Source organism: Mytilus galloprovincialis, chromosome 2 (genome assembly GCF_965363235.1).
Source record: "Mytilus galloprovincialis chromosome 2, xbMytGall1.hap1.1, whole genome shotgun sequence".
Lineage (NCBI taxonomy): Eukaryota > Metazoa > Mollusca > Bivalvia > Mytilida > Mytilidae > Mytilus > Mytilus galloprovincialis.
This window is the reverse complement of record NC_134839.1, coordinates 76,353,106-76,377,338: the sequence shown is the minus strand read 5'-3', so window position 1 is coordinate 76,377,338 and position 24,233 is coordinate 76,353,106. Positions and strand designations below refer to the sequence as shown.

The 24,233-nt window shown below is 29.5% G+C and overlaps 1 protein-coding gene across 3 annotated transcripts; it reads right to left on the bottom strand.

Moving 5' to 3' along the window:
- Positions 1-1,363: 1,363 nt before the first annotated feature.
- Positions 1,364-21,493, bottom strand: LOC143064424 (uncharacterized). 3 transcript variants are annotated; one of them, XM_076237240.1, is made up of 9 exons: positions 21,289-21,490; positions 15,814-15,843; positions 11,501-11,579; positions 9,641-9,694; positions 8,797-8,867; positions 8,219-8,277; positions 7,616-7,727; positions 5,527-5,583; positions 1,364-4,453 (listed from the first exon to the last, which is right to left on the bottom strand). In XM_076237240.1, the coding sequence occupies exons 1-9, from the start codon at positions 21,391-21,393 to the stop codon at positions 4,310-4,312; spliced, it is 711 nt and encodes a 236-aa protein (XP_076093355.1). In that variant the 5' UTR covers positions 21,394-21,490; the 3' UTR covers positions 1,364-4,309. The 3 variants fall into 3 exon arrangements, with proteins under 3 accessions (XP_076093355.1, XP_076093357.1, XP_076093356.1); XM_076237242.1 differs by lacking the exon at positions 5,527-5,583 and having other exon boundaries at positions 21,289-21,493; XM_076237241.1 differs by lacking the exon at positions 15,814-15,843 and having other exon boundaries at positions 21,289-21,488.
- Between the last annotated feature and the right edge of the window lie 2,740 nt (positions 21,494-24,233).

The following is a 24,233-nucleotide window of genomic DNA, read 5'->3' as shown; positions in this document are numbered from 1 at the left end:
TTAGACAAAATCGGCCATACAGACAATTGCACCTTTCCACCATTCAATACACCAAATATAGTTTATTGTTGTACATGTATCTTATTATGTAACTTGAACCTTGATGCTTGATCCATAAAATAAGGTCAAGGTCAGATGAGCATTGAAAGGAACCCGTATTAAAAATATAAGTATCCTCTTACTAATAAGTGAGAAATTTACTGAACAAAAAACTGAACATTTTTTAAGCATTCACAGTACAATAAAGGTTAGGTCAATGGTTAATTGAGATATGACTGACCAAAACTTTGTATACATTGTATGAAGTCTCCAGTTCTTCTACCCTCTGAAATAATAAGCTTTACACAAATAGTTACACTTGGAATTGTGAGATTGTACAAATATTTTTAAATGAAACTAAACATTGGTTTCTTTCAAATGGTATAAGTATTCCCTTTACTATTCAAAATTGTATTTTTGGAGATATCTCAAAAGCATTTAGTAGAAATGTGACCAACCTGATTTTTCTGCATATCAGACATTATATTTTTGGTTGTAAATATTTTAAGAGAAGGCTTACATTATTTGGAGTGCAAAAGAAAATACAGGATCTTTACTGTATTGAAAAACACATTGCTGTAAAAAACAAGAAACTGGAAATTTTCGATGAAATGTGGAATACTTTCACTATATTATTTGACAGTTAAATAAATAAATGTACAAACATATAGAAGCAAACCTTTATGTTTAAATTTGACAGAAATAGGATAGGATGTTTTAAATTAAAATTCATCTAGGCAAAACTTTTTTTATTTATTTTTTTTTCTCTCTAATTGTCAGTTCTCTTCAATATCCGGTCTATAATGCAGAATTCACTATAATTTTGTGTATTTATTCTTTCTTTTTCTACTTCAAACATATTTTTTTAAATATATATCTGTATGTTTTGTTATTTAAAGTATAGTAAATATATTTAAATTGTTATTTCTGTTATGGTATATATTTTTATTTTATTATGTCATTATAATGTGTAAATTACTAACAAAATTTATACATTACTAATATCTGCATATATATGTTATTTACAAATGATGGTGAGAGAGACAAAAGCAGCCAATCCTAAGTGATTATATAGGTATCCCAATAATAATTTTTATTATTATGCATGACCATGTAAGTATTATATTGACCATATGATACTTCCATGGTATAACCATGGTAGTGGAGCTCCATCAGAAATGGATAAAAAGAGTGACCATACAACAATCGATATTGCTTGATTCTGTTTGTTGTGTTATCTATGTAAAATTCCTGCTAAATTAAAAGAACTATTTTCAACATGCACATAAATGTATAAATAGATAGTAAATTATCAACAATTAGCTTGGATCAAATTCCTTTTATTAATACTCCAAACAATAAAAACAAAATATAATATGCAAACAGTTAACAAATAATCACAGTTATTGGGTTTTTACACCATTAATAACAAACAACTTATACATCTGTGATATTCAAATTGTATAAATGGCATCAAAACAAATTATTTAGATAAGTTTCAAATGCAATCTTTCTTTTATTCACACAAACAAAAAGTACAAACAAAATGATAGGGAATGAAATGTTTCCTAGATCTTAAACTTTTTTGGGGAAAAAAATAACTTGAAAGATTTATATCAAATATTCCAGTCTCTGTTTCAACAGTATTCTCAAATTTGTAAAGGAAGATGGCTTGAAAAAAGTTTTATTATACATGTAAACTGGGACACAATCAAGTATTTTTTTTCTTTTTCTGTAGGTTGTCTAAATCATCAAATCTACAGTTCATTTAAACACACTTTGCAAACCATACCTATCAGATTTACTGTTATTTGTTATGGTGCAAATATTTGCCACTTAACATTAATTTAAAAAAACAACAAACAGTCAATATTTATATTTTCACTTACAACATGTCATTCTCTATTGAAACAATAAATAAAGCACATTCATACATCTATTTTGAGAAATATAATAACTATTAATACTTGTTATCTGCTGTATATGGCAACTTTTTATATATTAATAAGTCTGAATTGATTGATTCAAACTGTAAACATGGGGATTATTGTATATAGCTGTATGACAAATGAATTGAATACTGATATAAAAATTATTTTAAACTTTACATTCTTCACTCATCCAACTTTATACTGTAAGTAATAATTCATTATTCACCAGACATTCATTAAAAGTCAAATATGGCAGTTCAAACATTGTAAAAATATATGCACATAAAATATCAAAGAACTTTATTGCAAAATATGAAAAATAAAAATTCTGGACATGTAATATTTATTGCATGTACCTCCTATTTTTTAAAACATCTCATTAGATACTTGCAATGGAGTATAAAATTCGAAAGAAAATTGTTAATAAGTACTTATAGGATAAGGGTTCAGAGGTTTTATTCCAATGCTAATAATATTTTCAACACAAGGAAATATCTTGGATTGCACAACATAGTGTAAATGAGTCTTTAGCTTTTATAAGGATTTGTATAGTAAGATTTAACTATACAAATCCTTGGTTTTTAAAACATAAAATACATTTTGAAATAAAATACAATGTTAAACCTCACAATAAAAAAAGTAGGCAATTAACATAAAACAAATGATAGGTTTCTACTTTGGAACGTCATTTTTGTGAACTATTTTGGTAACAAATAAGTTTCAAAGTAATGGAAAGTTGTAAGTTCACAGTAAATCATATTTCCATTATTTTACAACTTATCACACTACCTGTAAAATCAAGATATGAAAATATTCTTTTATGAATGTACCTATTTCAATAGCTATAATGATATAAATGCACTTCAATCTTCAAGAACACAGTCAGCACTTTATGTTTTGTTTATCCAAGTATTTGTATAGTCTTACTATACAACGCCTTGGTTTACCAAATGATAGAAAACCTCAAACGGGCCTTCTTTTTTTTTAAATAATAATCTAAGCTGCTTTAAAATCTCTGTACAATCTGTTTTTTGTTTATATAAACAAATTAACCATGCAATGATAAATGCCAAGGAAAAAGTCCAAGGCAAGAGTTACAATTTGTTTTTCCTCTCTAAGTCATAAATAATAATGCATTGTCTTGTTGTCTTGTCTGCTAACATTCAGATTAACCTTCACATCTGCTTATACGTAAGCATCAAATATTTAAAGAATATTGTCTTTTGATTTCTGCCATTCAATCATTATTTAAGATCTATGAAAGTGTTCCTATTATTTAAATTAAAGACATCTCCAACTTTTAATAAAGTTTTTTATGAAAGAGCCTTACTGATTGGTCATTCCAGATGATGAGTCTTTCTTATGTTACTCAGGAATGAAACTTCAATAAACTAAACCCAAAGAAATATATAAAAAAACACCCTGATTTATGCTACATCTTAATTTTCAAATAGGAAATTTTCCCTTTATTATTTGTCAGAATTTACCTTAATTGTGCCAACTTAGAAGAAAATTTAACATTTTATTTTGTTTATACCAGATGTTAACACACTTGTAGAAGCATATCTATATATAAAAAAATCAAATCAAAGAAACGAAAAGATGTTTAAGTAAAAAAAACAATTGTAGAATTCAATTTTTCAAGAGACAACAAGAATGTGTCTCCAGTACACGAATGCCCCATCCGCACTATCATTTTCTATGTTCAGTGGACCAGGAAAATGGGGGAAAATCTCTCATTTGGCATTAAAATTAGAAAGATCATATCATAGGGAACATGTGTACTAAGTTTCAAGTTGATTGGACTTCAACTTCATCAAAAACTACCTTGACCCAAAACTTTAACCTGAAGTGGGACAGACAGATAAAGGGACAGATGAATGGATGGATGAACAGACAGACAAACGGATGCACAGATCAGAAAACATGATGCCCATAAATGGGGCATAATAAATGGGGCATAAAAATCATTACTAACAAAACAATTTCCATTGCAGATAATCAACTGACTTCTAAATGACTAAAATGGCTGTTAACCAAAAATTTGTAAGAAAGAAGTCATGGGCTAGAACCACCTTGGTTGTTTCAAATGACTCTCTAACACATGCAGTCCATATTTGATATATACTAAATTTAGCCCTGGTTTTATCAAGGATATACCTAGTGTACTGACTTTTACCATACAAACATGCTTTAAATAACAAAGGCTAAATCACTGTTATGGTGGTCTGAACTTTTGTTGAATGATTTATTGACATGGTAGTCCTTGCTATGCATACCCTGGTTTTGATGAATGTGACAATGGATAACATTAAACAAATTTGTGACTAGAAAATGTATCATCTCCATAATGAGAACTGAGGTTGTATTTGGTGACCAGACATTTTTTCCTCTTGGTCAGCTAAAACGTCCCCTGTTACTGCAGCATGGATGAAAGGGTCACTGTTGTAAGCATAGGCTGATTCTGGTCGACTGTTAGCAGCCTGAAATACACAAAATATTTAATAATAACAGAAGTTACCAAAAAAAAAATTCAAAACTCATTAGTCGAAGAGAAACCTATAAAATCATTGAAAAAATTTAAAAAAACAACACTCTACAAATCAAATTTGTAAATAATCGATGCGTTTGTAAGTACTGAAGGGTAAATATTGTTTTCATTTATAAGCGGAAAGTAAAATTAAATATTGAAATGATTTAAGTTGATTCAACTAAAATTATCGACAAAGGGAGATAACTTCAATTTTTAAGATTTCTGTAGCAATGACAACATTGATATTTTTAGAACAGAAGATAATCACAGACACACCATGCACAAGTTATTTAATTTTCTTGACAAGTATAACATAATTTTGTAACTTATATATATCTGAGCATATATTTCATTGATAAATTTCTAATGCTCATGGATAGGATGTATAGAATGTTATGATCAATGCACTGTATTTTGTGTATCACAAAAAGTTGCAATAAACCTTTGAAGATTTAGATATCATTTCAGTACCATAGGATTTTGATTACAATTCTTGCAATCTTTACCTTTAAGAAACTCATACTATCTATCTGATTAAAATTATCTATATACACAATTTCAACAATTTATATTGGTTCAATTTCATACAATCAATGTTCTGTATTCCAGTTGATTTTAAACAGGCAAATTCTCTAACTTATAACAATTACAGCAATCCATACAAGAAACACATAGTACATTTAAATTTCTAAAAAAAGTAAAGAGGTTTTGTAATCAAATTTTACCCATGTTACATTTTGTTCAACTAAATTAATCATGCTAAAAATAAATAAAATAATATAATAAATATATTTTATTTCAGTGTAAAATCTTGTTAAGCATGACTTATTTTTGCTGTTTTCACTCATAAATTTCTATAAAATAAAATATAATAAAAAAAAATCTTTTCTAACCTCTGAAACCAGACTATTAAATACTTTCTTATTTCTATAAAATCAACTTGTATACCCACCATAAAGGGAGGAAACAAAGAATGAATACATTTTGTAAATGACCAGGAAGTTATATTATACAGCTACATACCAGCTTTATTCCATGACCACTTCGTCTGGCTGGGCTATTTAACTGATTACTGGAAATCTACATATTAAACAATTCATATTTATAACCATATTCATAAAATTGCTAATTCTATATGTAAATTATATATTTAAACCACAATCCAACACATTTATGTCACCCACTGGTGAAGATGTTACCAACTTGAATAAAATGCTTCACTGAGAGCAGCCTGATACGATTGCAGAAGTTGAACCCTGAACAGTTGGGGCAAATTTGGACACAATATTCAAGCTTGATACTGTCTGAATTTGGATTGTGACCAAATGTTTGACATAATATAGGTTTTTGTCACAAAACAAATGTCAAGATCTTACAAATCTATTGTTCAATACAGTGTGATTAAAGATATCTTCTTGAAACTATCAAAAATTTGAAATTTAAAAAAAAAATCCGTTTCATTTCGGTTTTGTATCCGTTACTTGTCCATTATACATCCGTTGAAGGTCTGGTAGACAAATTCACCACAACGGACTTCTACTGGACGCTTAACGGATAAAACAGATGTTGAACAAATGTGAAGCGGACTTCTACTGGACGTATAACGGATAAAACGGATGATGTACCGACCTGAAACAGATAAAAGCCAATTGAAAATTTCACGTCAAAAATGCCAATTATTGGTATGTCAGATTTCTTGAGGTTCTTAAATTCTTATTATTCATAATCAATCTTAGAGTAAGGGCATGTCTTCACTATCAGGCAGCTCTTATTGAGGCCAGACACTGCCCTTTGACGGCATTTTGAGAACAAACCATTACCAGTTACACAGAAACTTTTTGAATATTTATGCAATTTACATGTATTATTGTTATTGCCTTTAATTTTCAGTATATCTTGTTCATCCGTTTTATCCGGTACACTTCTGTTAGGTGTCCGTTTTATGCGGTACTTGTCTATTGGATGTACGTTTGACATCTATTCTGTCCTGTAAGTTTCCGTTATCTTACGTTGCATATCGGGTGTGTGTCTGTTATGTATTTGTTACACATCCGTTTTATTTGGTCAGTACATCAATGGACTCTCAACGGATAACAATTTTGTCAACGGACAACTTTTATTTTCATTCGTTAGGCGTCGGTTCGTGCTATCAAGTAAAGTGTGACCAAAGCTTTAACCTTTTTGTACTTTTTGAACAATAAAATATGTTAAAACAAAACCGACTGGTTTTTTTTACCCACAGTGTCAATTTTCAACCTTGAATATTGACTCTTTTTATGAAAAATTTACATCCATCATTATGGAAAATTGAATCCCATGGAAAATTCATGAAATAGAGGAGGTCATCATTCCAGAACAGGAGACCCAATATCCAGTAGTTCTGAGGATGAAAAATCCTACATACAAACAAAATAATGGGGACCAAACTCTGTGGAGTAATTTTTTTTTAACAAGGTATTTTTATCACAGTACTTTTACATATGGATAACCTTTCAGGGTTGGGCGTGTAACAACTCAATATTCCAAAGAACATTATTTTATTAATCCTCTACCGACGAGGATTTTCACGATTTTAGCTTCTCGCCTTGTTCAGTTAAAGCGATTCCTAGAATTAAATTTTTGATAAAATACATATTAATTACTAGATTTCTGCTCAAAAAGAAATAACTCATTCTTTAAATTTCCCTACAATCAAATTTTTGATAATATACTTTTCTGTTCAAAGGGAAATAACTCATTTTTTTAAATTTGTAAAATACATTGTATTGAGATAAATGACATTTTGGATATTTTTCCGTTTTCTTTAGTAAATTGCTTAAAGGATTTAGTGGTAGGTTTGTTTGCTATTTTATGTAGTTAACACCATGACAAGTTATAAATCAAGTTGAAATTTGGTTCCATTACCATGAGGAGGTAGGAGACTATGTATTGCCATGCAATACTCACAGACTGCTTGTTTTTTATATTGTTTGTTTGCATTTTAGTTTGAAAAAAGAGAATAAGAAGTATATGATTTCAATGGTTACATAACATTTTTTTTTCTTTTTTATATATATATATATATGTAATGACCAAAATGATTTGTCTAATGTTTTGTTCTGAGTAAAGTTACCTTTTTAATGACCCCTTTCTCAACAAGCTCCCATTTGTGTGTTCTTTTTAGATTTAATGCTGCAAAATGTGGCCATACTTTATCTGAAGCTGAGGCAAAATCTTTTGCTGTCCTAAAATAAAATTAACTTAATTTTGATTATGGTATAAGGGAAATAACTCAAAATTAAATGACATCCTATTTGAAAAAGTTTTGTAATTCAAAATCAATTTAATCAATTGTTAACGAATTATTCACCTTTCTATTTCGGTGAAAACAAAATTAATTGCTCAACCTAAAACATGTATTTAAATAAATAACAAACAAAAAATGCCTGTGAAAAAATAAGAAAAAACAAAGATTTGAAGAAAGTCATGTACTACATTGTATTTATGTGACATTATCAGGTATGGTTGGCTTTTTTCATAATGTAGCAATAGGAAATTTCAACAGAATCAAGAAAATTTTACATCACAAATAAGTTTCCACCAATTATTTGCCATGAACAGATATCTTACTAGTGAGGAAAAATATTTTTCTCACACTGCTAAAGAAAAGTGAAAATAACACAAAAAATAAAAGAATGTCTGTTTATGCCAGACTTGTTATATAAATGTAACTAACCTTCCCTCAGAGTCGGGTAGTTCTGGTTGTGCTCCAGCTTCTAATAGTATCATGACTATCTATAAACAAAAAGTTTGTTTTAATCTATAAGTGTTATACAATATATTATATATGAAACATGAGCTAAGTTCAGAAAACAAATTGTCCTTTATATGAGTGTTACAGGTTCTCTTGACAATGTTATGAAACTAAATTCTGAAACATGCTTTTGAGAGTTGTCTCATTGGCTCTCATACCACATCTTCTTATATCAATTTTTTTTCACTAATTATGGATAAATATACAAAGAAAAAGTTCAGTGCTTGCACTAATAATTCTTAAATATCCTATCATATATCCCATATCACAATATAACATCTCAGCTATATACCAACTGCTAAAGTACCGATAGTATGTACCATTGATTAGCATTACCATGTTACATAGGTTATAACAGGTAATGTATGTAATGTTCTGATACCAAAAAATACAATGAAAATGCTTGAAGATTTTGCACCTTTGTCAGTTCACACGACTCATACAGCTGATCTAGTGAACTGACACAGGTACAACTTTTTATGATATATCTATTATCTTACAGGTCCATGTTCCTGGAAACAAGCTGCATGTAGAGGTGTCCACAGAGTACCTTTATTCTGACTATTTGGTGCTGAAATGATATATGTGCTATATTTTGTATATAATAAAATAGGGGTCAATTAAACCCAACTCTTATGTTAATTTTATTCAAAATGAAATAAATTATAACATTCTTGTTTTTTAAATGCATTAGATTGTTAGTTTTCCTGTTTGAATGGTTTTAAACTTGTCATTTTGGGGGCCCTTTATAGCTTGCTGTTCAGTGTAGGCCAAGGCTCTGTGTTAAAAGCCTATGAACTATAACGGTTTAGTTTTACAAGTTGTGACTTGGATGGAGAGTTGTCTCATTGGCACTCATACCACATCTTCCTTTATCTTTTGTATTTACTATTATGTATTATTTTAGAAGGCCAAGGGTTTTTTATTTTTGGATTTCGAATAAAACAGCATATAATATTTAAGAAAAGTGATATTCACCACGCTAAGTGTAAATGGCATAGATATCAATTAAACATAACTCTAGAATGCTGAAAGAGATGCCACCCAATTTTGAACTTGTGTGTTTGGCGTTTGTAAGCATTGTGTGTAAGTTTCATAACATTTGTTTGAGGCAAACTAAATTTACAGAATGGCAACTAATTTGGGGATGTACTTAATTACAAGGATAAAACTTAATGCCCCCTCTGCTGTGGTGGGGACATTAAAAAGGTGAGACAAAGTAGAAAATAAAGGTCTGATATCCAACTGATTTTATCAGTGTATATAATAGAGATTTTGTATATAAGTCAATTCTTTACACTTTCATAAACAAAGTTTTGTATAAGGTACAAATGTAGTACTTACATATTCTTTTGGATAAGATTTCTTGTACAGTTTCCTTCATACCCCAGAAACAAGCTGTAAAAGATATATAGTAACATGAATGAGGTAGACTGAGTCATTAAATAGATTTATAATAGTCTGACTAAGACATGTTAGTGAGGATTATAATTCTACTAAACCTCTGTGCTTCTTAACCATTCTGCTCAAATGATAATGTCTCTTCATTATACATAAATGTTATTGACTTCAACAACAAGTGAAAGGTGTTGTTTCAAAAATTTTAAGGTACATGCTTTTTCCTTACATTGTATAAACTGTATTCATGATTTTTTTTTATCTTAATCGGTAGCTGCACAGTGAATGAATTTTCACTGATTCACCTCAAATTTCAGAGAGCATCCAGAATGTTATATAAATCTTATGTTCAGGTTTTTCTTAATGATGAAAATTCAGCTTAAATAACAGATTTTGATTGAATTAAAACTACTTATTACATTGGTTGCAATGAATTACATTGATTTCCCAGTTAAATAAAAACCGATAATTTCACATGTGAAATAAACGTGGTTATTTCACTCTCTGACGTCATACAACAATAAGCGTTGTCAAGACATCGATAACGGCGGATCAAAACAAATTGTGAATGCGTAGAAAAAAGATATAGTTCCTTACATGTTTTATATTATTTCGTTAAAAAAGCCATTTGCCAATGTAATAAAAAGAATAACCAATTAAAGAATTCAAATATCGAAAAATATTCAACTCGTGACCGAACAACACTAATAATTAACTCATGCGCTACGCGCATTCGTGAATTAATGTGTTGTTCGGTCACTCGTTGAATATTTTTCTTTATTTGAATTCTTCCATTAGTTATTCTATAATCATTTGTTAAAATAAATGTTTGTTTTTTTTCATTTTCAATCTGTATGCATTTTTTGAAGATCCTTTCCATTCAAATAACGTATAGCAGGTTGTTTTTGCTGGGGTGCAAATTTTCTCTTATTTTCACGAGTAGAACAAAACCGCCAAATTAAATTTCGCCAATTTAAAACGACACATGTAAAAGTATCGATAAAAGTTTTTAATTCGCCAAAATATTTCATATACCTTGTTCAATGAAAATCCTGAAATTTTACACGCGCAAAAATAACCCGTTATAAAGGTATTATACACACAATATTTTTGTACCTACATGTATAAAAATCTGACTTGTTCAAAATGTTGTCTAATATACAATACAATACACTACATATGTATCATACTGGAGTGAAAATACCCATGAGAAAAAACACAGATAAGAATGGCAATTCATATTAGAATTAAGTCTCCAGTATAATATATATACTGAATTTCAAGCAGAAGCATTTCCTTATGAAGATCCAGAATAACAGGGTTTTTAAATTTTATATATTACATGTATACCTATATATAACTGATTTTGGTAATATATATTATACCTATATATAACTGATTTTGGTAATATATATTATACCTATATATAACTGATTTTGGTAATATATATTATACCTATATATAACTGGCTTTGGTAATATATATTATTGCATAGCAATATAATATTTCCCACAGAAAGTAACCAAAAGTTAGCGTGCAATAAATTCTAATATTGCACTAGTGCAATAAATCTTCAAAATTCATGATGTCATCAACAACAAAATCTTAGTTTAAACCAATTTTTACTTTCAAATATTATATTGCTATACATGTACAATAAAAGGGTTATTGCATGAATATTGGGGAATATTGTCCCTTGTAAGCTCGTGCAATATAAAATTCTACTCGGGACAATTTTCCCCAATATTCATGCAATAACCCTATATTATACCTATATATAACTGATTTTGGTAATATATATTATACCTATATATAACTGGCTTTGTAACACTTCAGTGTCACTCCCCTCCACTTTAATGTTCTCTGTTAAAAAATCTTCTACAAGCTAAGAACAAAATGGAAATCTTATTTTATGCATTGATTTTTCTGTGGTTACATGTATATAAAGATGTTTGAATCAGAGTAATAACTAAAGACCAACAGTGCAATAAAGTAATTACAAATATTTTCAAAATCCAGTTTTGTGCATTGTATAAAATTTTAAATCTTCGTACAAAACCATTTAGAAATATTATCTAGGGTATACTTTGTGTTATATGCTCATTCTGTTCCATATTGCTTGTTTTAAAATTCAAACTAGTTTCATTCCTAGAATAAACATACATTTTTGTATTTTAAAATACTGATTATGACTAATATTATCAAGAATTTTAGCATCACATGCATGTACATTGTACTTAAAACAATCAATTTATGACCAATAAAGAAAAGAAAAAAATTAAGTATTTAATTTTTTAGAATTTGTGCAAATGTTAACCTTAAATTGTTACAATATAGTACAAACAATATAGGAAGGGTAAAGCATGGGGATGTGAAAATGTCACAATGAAATCATATTTTTTTTTAATTTAATTTTTAATGGTATATTTTGACATACTAGTAGCATATATATTTCCATAGAGCCAGAGGCAAAGCACTTCCAGAAGCTCAATTTCATAGTTTCTAGCTTTTTCTTTTAATATAATTAAAATGTGATAATTTCACACCAAGCAGATAATTAAAAGAACTAAAATTGATCAGACAGTAATAAAAATAAGATTTTATTTAAAAAACCAGATGCTCCGCAGGGCGTAGCTTTATACGACCGCAGAGGTTGAACCCTGAACGGTTAGGGCAAGTATGGACACAACATTCAAGCTGGATTCAGCTCTAAATTTGGATTGTGATTAAATAGTTGACACAGCATAGGTTTCTGACACAGAATGAATGTGTTCTAATGAACTTAAAATTTTTGTTTCTCTTAGAGCAATTCACTATGCTGTTGAATATTAATCCTCTCAAAAAAATGTTTGAAGAAATTTTCTTTTTTATTTATGAAATTTCAAATGAGAAAAATTGAACCCAATTTTTTTAATCACATCCCCCTTTCCCTTATTCCAAAACTAATCTCAATTAAAATTTCTAATGGAGTTTGCAACAATAACTACTCATTTAAATACATCATAAAATATTAAGATGTAAAAAAACTGCTTGTTATCACTGAATGGTAAAGATTATTTTAATTTATCAGTTGGTAGTAAAAAGTGAATATACATTGTATATTGTATATAACAAAGATTTAAGTTGATTCTGGACAAAGAAAGATAACTCCAATTAAAAAAAAATCTTGCTATTGCACAATATTTTGCAATTAGATATTTCTTGCTTACTATTCTGGACAAAGAAAGATAACTCTAATTAAATTTTTTTTTGATATTTCACAATATTGTGCAATTAGATATTTCTTGCCATTGCGCAATACTGTGCAATTGAAAAGACTTGCTATTGCACAATACTTAATATAATAATTTTAGATCCTGATTTGGACCAACTTGAAAACTGGGCCCATAATAAAAAATCTAAGTACATTTTTGAATTCAGCATATCAAAGAACTTCAAGATTTCAATTTTTGTTAAAATCAGACTAAGTTTAATTTTGGACCCTTTGGACTTTAGTGTAGACCAATTTGAAAACAGGACCAAAAATGAAGAATCTACATACACAGTTAGATTTGGTATATCAAAGAACCCCATTTATTCAATTTTTGATGAAATCAAACAAAGTTTAATTTTGGACCCCGATTTGGACCAACTTGAAAACTGGGCCAATAATCAAGAATCTAAGTACATTTTTAGATTCAGCATATCAAAGAACCTAACTGATTCATTTTTTGTCAAAATCAAACTAAGTTTAATTTTGGACCCTTTGGACCTTAATGTAGACCAATTTGAAAACGGGACCAAAAGTTAAGAATCTACATACACAGTCATGACAGTTAGATTCAGCATATCAAAGAACCCCAATTATTCAATTTTGATGAAATCAAACAAAAGTTTAATTTTGGACCCTTTGGGCCCCTTATTATGTTGGGACCAAAACTCCCAAAATCAAACCCAACCTTTCTTTTATGGTCATAAACCTTGTGTTTAAATTTCATAGATTTCTATTTACTTATACTAACGTTATGGTGCGAAAACCAAGAAAAATGCTTATTTGGGTCCCTTTTTGGCCCCTAATTCCTAAACTGTTGGGACCTAAACTCCCAAAATCAATACCAACCTTCCTTTTGTAGTCATTAACATTGTGTTTAAATTTCATTGATTTCTATTTACTTAAACTAATGTTATTGTGCGAAAACCAAGAATAATGCTTATTTGGGCCCTTTTTTGGCCCCTAATTCCTAAACTGTTGAGACCAAAACTCCCAAAATCAATCCCAACCGTTCTTTTGTGGTCATAAACCTTGTGTCAAAATTTCATAGATTTCTATTAACTTAAACTAAAGTTATAGTGCGAAAACCAAGAAAATGCTTATTTGGGCCCTTTTTGGCCCCTAATTCCTAAAATGTTGGGACCAAAACTCCCAAAATCAATACCAACCTTCCTTTTGTGGTCATAAACCTTGTGTTAAAATTTCATAGATTTCCATTCACTTTTACTAAAGTTAGAGTGCGAAAACTAAAAGTATTCGGACGCCGGACGACGACGACGACGACGACGACGACGACGACGCCGACGCCAACGTGATAGCAATATAAGACGAAAATATTTTCAAAATTTGCGGTCGTATAAAAATGCAATTTTTTTCAAATTTTAAAGCTATGAAACACTTCTTTAGTACACTTTGATGATGACAAATATTTGATCACACACACTGTGACACACACACACACAAGACTCATTTGTACTTGATAAAAGATCTTTTCACAGAAAGACAATGCAAATAATACTGTATAATAAAAAGATGTCCTGGATGCTTAATCATACACATACATGTAATATGTACCCATTGACTGAAGTCAAATACACTTCATCTCAAAAAATATAAAACAAAGAATGTAAATGAACATGCTATATAAAATTACAATTTCTGCATTTTGTGAGGTTTAGATTTTTAAACTTGATCTTAAAATCAGACTTAAACAAATTGAAATATTTGGCCACAGACAATAACAATTGTTTCAGAAAAATGGAAAAGAGAAACTTTTTTACAACTATTGACATTTTTTTAAATATAATAATAAAGTTGTTATTTTATATTTTGGTGGACCCATACTCATAATCCATTATCAATCCAAATTAAAATCAAAATGCCTGTGAGCATTGAAGGGAAAAGTGTTTTCATTTTGTTTTGCAATGTGTATTAAATTGTATTAGCTATCCTGAATTAAACTCATTTAAATCTCATTTGAATCCGAGTTATCTTCCTTAGATCATAAATTGTAATTGAAATTGAACCATATAAATTCTCTATGCTGTAAATGAGTTATCTCTTATGAGTATATGTTACACAATTTAGTTTTTGTCATGGAATATTATATTAAAACCACTTTGTCAAAGTGACCTTGACCTAAATAACAACAGTCATGATGATCTAAGACTAAGAGGAACACTTACATGTAAGTTCACATGCAACTACATGAACAATGTGAAGAGATGTCTAACTATGCAAACAGTGCAAATTACCAATAGTGACCTTGACTTATGAACTTTCCATTCGCAATTCAATTTATTTGTAAAAGTACATTGTTAGTAAAAAGGCATCAATCAAGTTGGACAGCTTCTAAAACTGAACCATTTTTATATTTTTTTCAGCATTTATTTCAGATTGTTTTACTGCTTAAATGGTCAATTTTAGAGGACAGATACTAAAATTACTTATTAAATATCTGTTTTGCAACTTCAATAAAATTTATATTTTGCACATTGCATCCAGAAGGGACAAAATATACAACAGAATATTTAAATCACCCTAAATATGAATTTATATATATTTGTGGAATAGCTTTATATGAATGAATCAAACCTCTGCTAAAAAAGTACAAATGAGTTCTTGTACAATACCATGGGATGTCAAAAGGGTTAAAATCAAAATAACAAACCAATTGCTATTACATGTATTAATGGCTGTTAACCAAAACAAAAATAACAAAAAGATGTATTAATTGATATTTGCATAACTCCATTATAATAATACATTATGTAGCAAAAGCTTCTTGATACAAATACTCCCTTTGATACCCCATAATTTCATACTTTAGACTACATATAAAACGTGCCCATTACAAATTTAACCAAACCTTGAAATCTTTACTGTTCAATACCCAGTGCTGGTTAGCAATATAAATAATAAATAATTTAGTATTTTAAACTTAAAGAATAGAGCATTCAAATTTCAAAACATACAGTTTGTATTACAATATTAACAAGAAGTAGCTGTTACAAAGTCTCCCAAACAAAGCTCCCATAAATTGCCATTCCCATGGTCCCATATTTTATTTGATTTATTGTCCCATATAAAGAATATATTTGGTTTAAGGGTGGGTATCTCAACGGTTCATTTACAAGTTTTCAAACAGGAGGAAAAGGGGGAGGTGACCCCAGGGACTTCACCTAATTTACATTTGATTTGTCTCATTATCCCATGCTAGAATATATATGATTTAGGGGTGGGGATCTAGACTGTTAACAAGTTTTCAAACAGGAGGGGGTGGGGTGACCCAAGAGACTTCACCTATATTTTGCTTGATTTGTTTTATTGTCCCATAGAAGAATATATATGGTTTAGGGGTGGGGATCTCGACCATTTTCAAGTTTTCAAACATGAGGGGTGGGGTGACCCCCATGGACTCTCCCTTTATTTCATTTGATGTGTTTTTTTGTCAAAAACAAGAACATATATGTATATGGTTTAGGGGTGGGGATCTTGATCGTTTACCAGTTTTTAAACAAGAGGGGGTGGGGATAACCCCCAGGGATTTCCCTTTTGTCTCATTTGATTTGTTTTATTGTCCCAAACAAGAATATATATGGTTATGGGTTGGGGATCTCGACCATTTAAAAGATTATAGCACATTCTCAAATTGAAAAGGGGCGCGGGGGAGGGGGGGGGGGGGTGATGACCCCCCAGGGACTCACCCTGTATTTGTATTTCATTTGATTTGTTTTATTATCCCATACAAGAATATATATGGTTATGGGGTGGGGATCTCGGCCGTTTATAAGATTGTAGCACATTCTCAAATTGAAGGGGGTGGGGACCCCCAGGGACTCACCTTATCCTTCATCTGCTTTTAGTTATTGTCCCATACAAGAATTTCTATGGTTTACTGATTGGGATCATGACCGTTTACAAGATAACTGCACATTCTCAAATTGAATGGGGTGGAGATGACCCCACGGAACTCACCCTATATTTCATCTGATTTGTTTTTTGTCCTTTAATCATTTCTGAAGACGGTGTGTGTCTATCACTAACACTGTTCAAGTTATAGTCATTTGAAAATTTTAAAAAGTTATATCCCATAGGGTTCTATAGTAAACCCCTCCCTTCTTTGTGACCCTCAAAATACCCCTTAGCTTAATGGACCCCAATGCACAAGCCAAAGATTGATAGCTCCCCTAAACATGTTAGTCAAACATTCTATAAAAACCTAGTTTATATTAATTCTGACAAGTGGTTTTTGAGAAGTGGCAGAAGAAAAAGAAGAAGAATAATAATAATAAAAATAATAAGAACTGAGCAAAACCAATAAGTCTCTAGACTTTGTTTGAGAGACTTAATAATTATAGTGGATGCTCAATATATAGTTGTAAGTTTAATTCTTGTCTCCCTTCTTTACAAGTACATGTATGCATACAAAATAAAACTATATATATACATGTACAATCATTGAATGTGTAACAAGAATCTAAATTTCTCATCTTTATGGACTTGTGTACTGAAATTGAAGTTGACATGACCAACAATATTAAACAAAATTATCAGGTGTAAATAATTTTATCTTAATAATTATTTTTTATAAAGTGTACTAAAAAGAAATAAAAAATTCAGGAACCTTTGTGATGTCCAAAGACTGTCATGTCTTTAATATTTGACAAACAGAATTTTATCTTTATGAAGATCATAATTTAAAACATTATCATGATAATGGCTATATCCTTATTCTATCCCGTCATTTCCATTTACGGGAAAGAATGAAATGGCATATATATTTTATGTTGTATATCGTCTAGCGTGAAATTATGAATAAAGGAAAGATTGCACTGCCAATATTTACCTGTATTTCTTACATTATTAAACGAAATAAACTTCATTAATTACTAATTAAGGTCAAATTACTAATATCGTTTATTTCGTCATTAGAGTTATAACTTTTATTACGAAATAAACCAATATATAGATTGTACCATATTTATTGAATTTGTATGCATAATACGGCATAAAATGAGAATCAGTTAAACATGAATACAAAAATATCTTTTAAAGACAAAAATTAAATAATAAATATCGTTTATTTCGTAATTAGAGTATTATAAATAAACTTTGTTACGAAATAAACCGATATATAGATTATACCATATTGATTGGATTTATTCATACTAGTATACTAATACGGGATAGTTTAAACTATCCCGTATTTGGCATCACAAATTGAATTTTCATATTTCTTTTCCCCCCAAAATATCTTTACCCCTTTTTTTATAACATCTCCCCAAAGAAAACCCTTTCTTAAACTTTTATATAGATTAATTAATTATTCTTTTCTATTCCATAATAAAATACACTTTTCTTACATAAAAGACACATTTTTTTATAGAAATTGTCTTCTATATACTGATCCTCATTCTATCCCGTATTTGATATAAAATGACACATTTTTAATATAAAAAGACACTTCTTTATTGAAATCGTCTTTATTGAAATAGTCTTTATTGAAATCGTCTTCTATATACTGATCCTCATTCTATCCCGTATTTAATATAAAAAAGACACTTCTTTATTGAAATCGTCTTCTATATACTGATCCTCATTCTATCCCGTATTTAATATAAAAAGACACTTCTTTATTGAAATCGTCTTCTATATACTGATCCTCATTCTATCCCGTATTTAATATAAAAAGACACTTCTTTATTGAAATCGTTGTATATACTGATCCTCATTCTATCCCGTATTTAATATAAAAAGACACTTCTTTATTGAAATTGTCTTCTATATACTGATCCTCATTCTATCCCGTATTTAATATAAAAAGACACTTCTTTATTGAAATCGTCTTCTATATACTGATCCTCATTCTATCCCGTATTTCGTCGTATATACTGATCCTCATTCTATCCCATATTTAATATAAAAAGACACTTCTTTATTGAAATCGTCTTCTATATACTGATCCTCATTCTATCCCGTATTTAATATAAAAAGACACTTCTTTATTGAAATCGTCTTCTATATACTGATCCTCATTCTATCCCGTATTTAATATAAAAAGACACTTCTTTATTGAAATCGTCTTCTATAAACTGATCCTCATTCTATCCTGTATTTAATATAAAAAGACACTTCTTTATTGAAATCGTCGTATATAGTGATCCTCATTCTATCCTGTATTTAATATAAAAAGACACTTCTTTATTGAAATCGTCGTATATTACGGGAGAGAATGAGGATCAGAATAAAACACATCTTATGACATTTTTTTATGAAGATATAAAATAAAATCTTTCCTTTATTCATCTAAAAAAAATAGCGGAGTTTTATATATATGTTGCAAATCGGCATTTTTCTTCAATCCCGTACGGGATAGAAACACGATATAGCCGATAATGGCTATATCCTTATTCTATCCCGTCATTTCCATTTACGGGAAAGAATGAAATGGCATATATATTTTATGTTGTATATCGTCTAGCGTGAAATTATGAATAAAGGAAAGATTGCACTGCCAATATTTACCTGTATTTCTTACATTATTAAACGAAATAAACTTCATTAATTACTAATTAAGGTCAAATTACTAATATCGTTTATTTCGTCATTAGAGTTATAACTTTTATTACGAAATAAACCAATATATAGATTGTACCATATTTATTGAATTTGTATGCATAATACGGCATAAAATGAGAATCAGTTAAACATGAATACAAAAATATCTTTTAAAGACAAAAATTAAATAATAAATATCGTTTATTTCGTAATTAGAGTATTATAAATAAACTTTGTTACGAAATAAACCGATATATAGATTATACCATATTGATTGGATTTATTCATACTAGTATACTAATACGGGATAGTTTAAACTATCCCGTATTTGGCATCACAAATTGAATTTTCATATTTCTTTTCCCCCCAAAATATCTTTACCCCTTTTTTTATAACATCTCCCCAAAGAAAACCCTTTCTTAAACTTTTATATAGATTAATTAATTATTCTTTTCTATTCCATAATAAAATACACTTTTCTTACATAAAAGACACATTTTTTTATAGAAATTGTCTTCTATATACTGATCCTCATTCTATCCCGTATTTGATATAAAATGACACATTTTTAATATAAAAAGACACTTCTTTATTGAAATCGTCTTTATTGAAATAGTCTTTATTGAAATCGTCTTCTATATACTGATCCTCATTCTATCCCGTATTTAATATAAAAAAGACACTTCTTTATTGAAATCGTCTTCTATATACTGATCCTCATTCTATCCCGTATTTAATATAAAAAGACACTTCTTTATTGAAATCGTCTTCTATATACTGATCCTCATTCTATCCCGTATTTAATATAAAAAGACACTTCTTTATTGAAATCGTTGTATATACTGATCCTCATTCTATCCCGTATTTAATATAAAAAGACACTTCTTTATTGAAATTGTCTTCTATATACTGATCCTCATTCTATCCCGTATTTAATATAAAAAGACACTTCTTTATTGAAATCGTCTTCTATATACTGATCCTCATTCTATCCCGTATTTCGTCGTATATACTGATCCTCATTCTATCCCATATTTAATATAAAAAGACACTTCTTTATTGAAATCATCTTCTATATACTGATCCTCATTCTATCCCGTATTTAATATAAAAAGACACTTCTTTATTGAAATCGTCTTCTATATACTGATCCTCATTCTATCCCGTATTTAATATAAAAAGACACTTCTTTATTGAAATCGTCTTCTATAAACTGATCCTCATTCTATCCTGTATTTAATATAAAAAGACACTTCTTTATTGAAATCGTCGTATATAGTGATCCTCATTCTATCCTGTATTTAATATAAAAAGACACTTCTTTATTGAAATCGTCGTATATTACGGGAGAGAATGAGGATCAGAATAAAACACATCTTATGACATTTTTTTATGAAGATATAAAATAAAATCTTTCCTTTATTCATCTAAAAAAAATAGCGGAGTTTTATATATATGTTGCAAATCGGCATTTTTCTTCAATCCCGTACGGGATAGAAACACGATATAGCCATGATAATCTCGGACTAGCATAGTATACGTAGGAATTCATGTGACATATGAAAATAAATGATTTGACGATATAAAATAGAAGTCTGTGTCATCTATAGCAGCACTCCAGCAGTTAAAAAGCAACCAAAAATCTGATAAATAACAAGAAATTAATTTTCGGATTCTGTGTCTTGAGAAATTAATTCAGTGAAAATTGAAATAAATAGCTTCGGACACAGACTCTCAAAAGATAAAAAAATTATTAACTGGACATAAACGAAATGTGCGATACCTTGTCATCCCCCTGCTGGGTCAGAGTTGACATCTGTTCTAGTGGAACTTGTGCAGTTCGAAGGTGACTCTGTAGGTCTTTCAAAACATTAAAATCTTCGGCCATAATTCTAAATTCTGTAAAGTAATCTGCTTGTTATTATATATATTAGCATGACAGCGTCAAATAGCTTTTTGTTGTCAATGTCAATGTCCTTTGTGCGTTTAAAATCCTAAATTCGCACAGTTTTTCGAGTAGATGTGTATTATTTCCGGTTATTTCTGTAAGTTACGGAAAGGACAAGCGGATCCAGGTTTTTGAAAAATGGGCTTTTGTTTGAGGAAATGGGGGGCTCCTTAACTAATAATCCAATGTTTGTCTCCATTAAATTGCATAAATCTACCTCTGGCTTATATAGTACTACTCTCGTCTTTACAGTAAATCTTTCTGAATATATGTTTTTTTAATGAAAAAGACTGTATTTCTACATTTCTAATGCACAAAGAATTTCGGTATATTTAACCTTAGGGCTGGTAAGAGGGAACTTTCGTTATTGAATTTTAAGCGGCTTCCACGACATACCTCAATAATGATTTTATACATATTGGAAACTTCTCCTAATCGTCGGTTCAAGAATTGTTTAAAATTAAACATGTCATACCCTTTAAGTTTTCCTTGAAAAAGAATGAAAAGCTACTTCTGTCAAACAATCTGAAATCTACAACGACATGTGAATATGACTCAAAAACAGAAAAGACGGATATGGAGGAGTACTACTAGTAGTATCAAATAAATACATATCATCACAAGTAAATGAATTTGACACGGATTGTGAAATAATTTGGGCAAAAATAACCGATCCCCAAATAGTAAAACTCTATACTTAGGTGCGTACTACAGACCACCTTTAGATCAAGGCGAATCATTAGAAAACATGCGTATCTCTCTTAATACTGCATGCAAGAAAACAAATGCAAACATCTGGCTGAGTGGTGACTTCAATCTCGGCCACATAAACTGGGAAAAACACTTGGTATTACCGAACAAACCTGATCCAGCACTACACCAACAACTGCCTAATATTCTGGATGATGATAATCTAGCACAAGTAATTGACAAGAATACCAGACATGATAGAACTTTAGATCTAATGTGCATGATCAATCCATCTATGAACTGAGAGTTGAGACCCTCCCACCAATAGGAGGAAGCGACCATGATATTGTCTTTTGTGAAATCAACTTTACTATATATACCAAGAACACAACAACAACCACCTAAAGTACGAATATACAAAAAAGCAAACTGGAACAACATAAAGAAAGACCTCATCCTTATATATGATTATCTAAAAGCAAACAAGACAAATATGACAATCGATTGATTTATGGACCACTTTTAAAACAAAAACAACAGAGACTATCAACAAAAATGTTCCAACTAAAGTAATTTGAAAAAAATCAAAATTACCATGGGTAAATAGAGACTTAAACAGACTCATAAGAAAGAAAAACAATCACTCTATAAAAAGAAAAGTCATGACTCAAATTACAAAAATAAAGACAAAGAAATAAAGACCAAACTTAAAAAATTAAGAGATGAGAAAGGCATACTGGGCATACATCGAAAATATGATTTTTGACATCGATATATTAAAGAACCAGACCAGTATTGCTTCAACAAACAACCTAAAAAGCTGTACTCCTATATAAAAAGCCAAAGAAAAAAAAACACCGACATTGCATCTTTAAGAAGCGAAGGCACCCTCCATACAAACCCTTCTGAAAAAGCAAACATATTAAACCAGCAATTTCAATCTGCTTTCACATCAGAAACTAACACAGAAATACCAACGAAAGAAGCTAGTACATACCCTAAAATGGAACTAATTAACATCAGTCGGGAAGGTGTATACAACTCATAAAAAACATAAACATCAATAAAGCTACAGAACCAGATACTATCGGTGGCAAACTACCAGACTTGGGGTAATTTTAATTGTAATCGTTAATCAGCTGTAATTGATTACAATTTTTCAAGTAATCAGTGTAATCATTAATCAGCCAAAAATCTGATTACATGTAATTTAATTTAATCAATTACTTTTCAAAATACCCTGTAATCATGATTATTTTTTGATTACATTCTGATTACAATGAAAAAAATCTAAAATTGTGTTTTTGGTCATTAAATGAACCTCTTTGTTCATATTTGATAAATTTTTAACATACTAAAATGGTTTGGTTACTTTAAGCTTGTCTACTTCAGTAAAAAATAAACTGTTACAGTATTGAAAAGTCATCATTAGCCTAAGCAGAGACATATAATACAATTAATTATATACCTTTTATCTTGGTAAAAGATATTGTACATACATGTATATTCATCGTTTTATAATGATCTTCATGTTAATATTTGATAATAACTGTTATATATTCAGGTAATACTTTTCTTTAACCCTGAATTATAATCTTTTGTTAATTTTTGTGATTTTGTCAACTTTGAATTGACAGGTAGGAGACTAATTAAGGTTTGTTTTTATTGCAATTACCAATTGAGTATAGCTGTAGGGAAATATATATGATAAAAGATAAATCAGACATGAAAGTTTATCTAATTAGCACAAACTAAATTAAAAGTTGGACAAATATGTTGTTTAAACTTTTTTTTGTATTTGGACTGGACATGTAAAATGCAATGGTTTTTAGTACTTTAATACATATTGTTTACAATTTGATTAAACATTTCTATTAAAATTTAACATAGTTTTAACTGGTACAAATGTAACTTTATTTCATCCATATCAAAACTTCCATAAACTGCAACTTGGAATACATATAAATTATGAAAGAGGTCAGAAGACAAACAAAAAAACTCTTGATTATGATATATCTTTATTAAATTTAATTCAAAATAATTTTAGAGATCATTGGTGATAAAGTGTAATGTATATACAATGTATATGT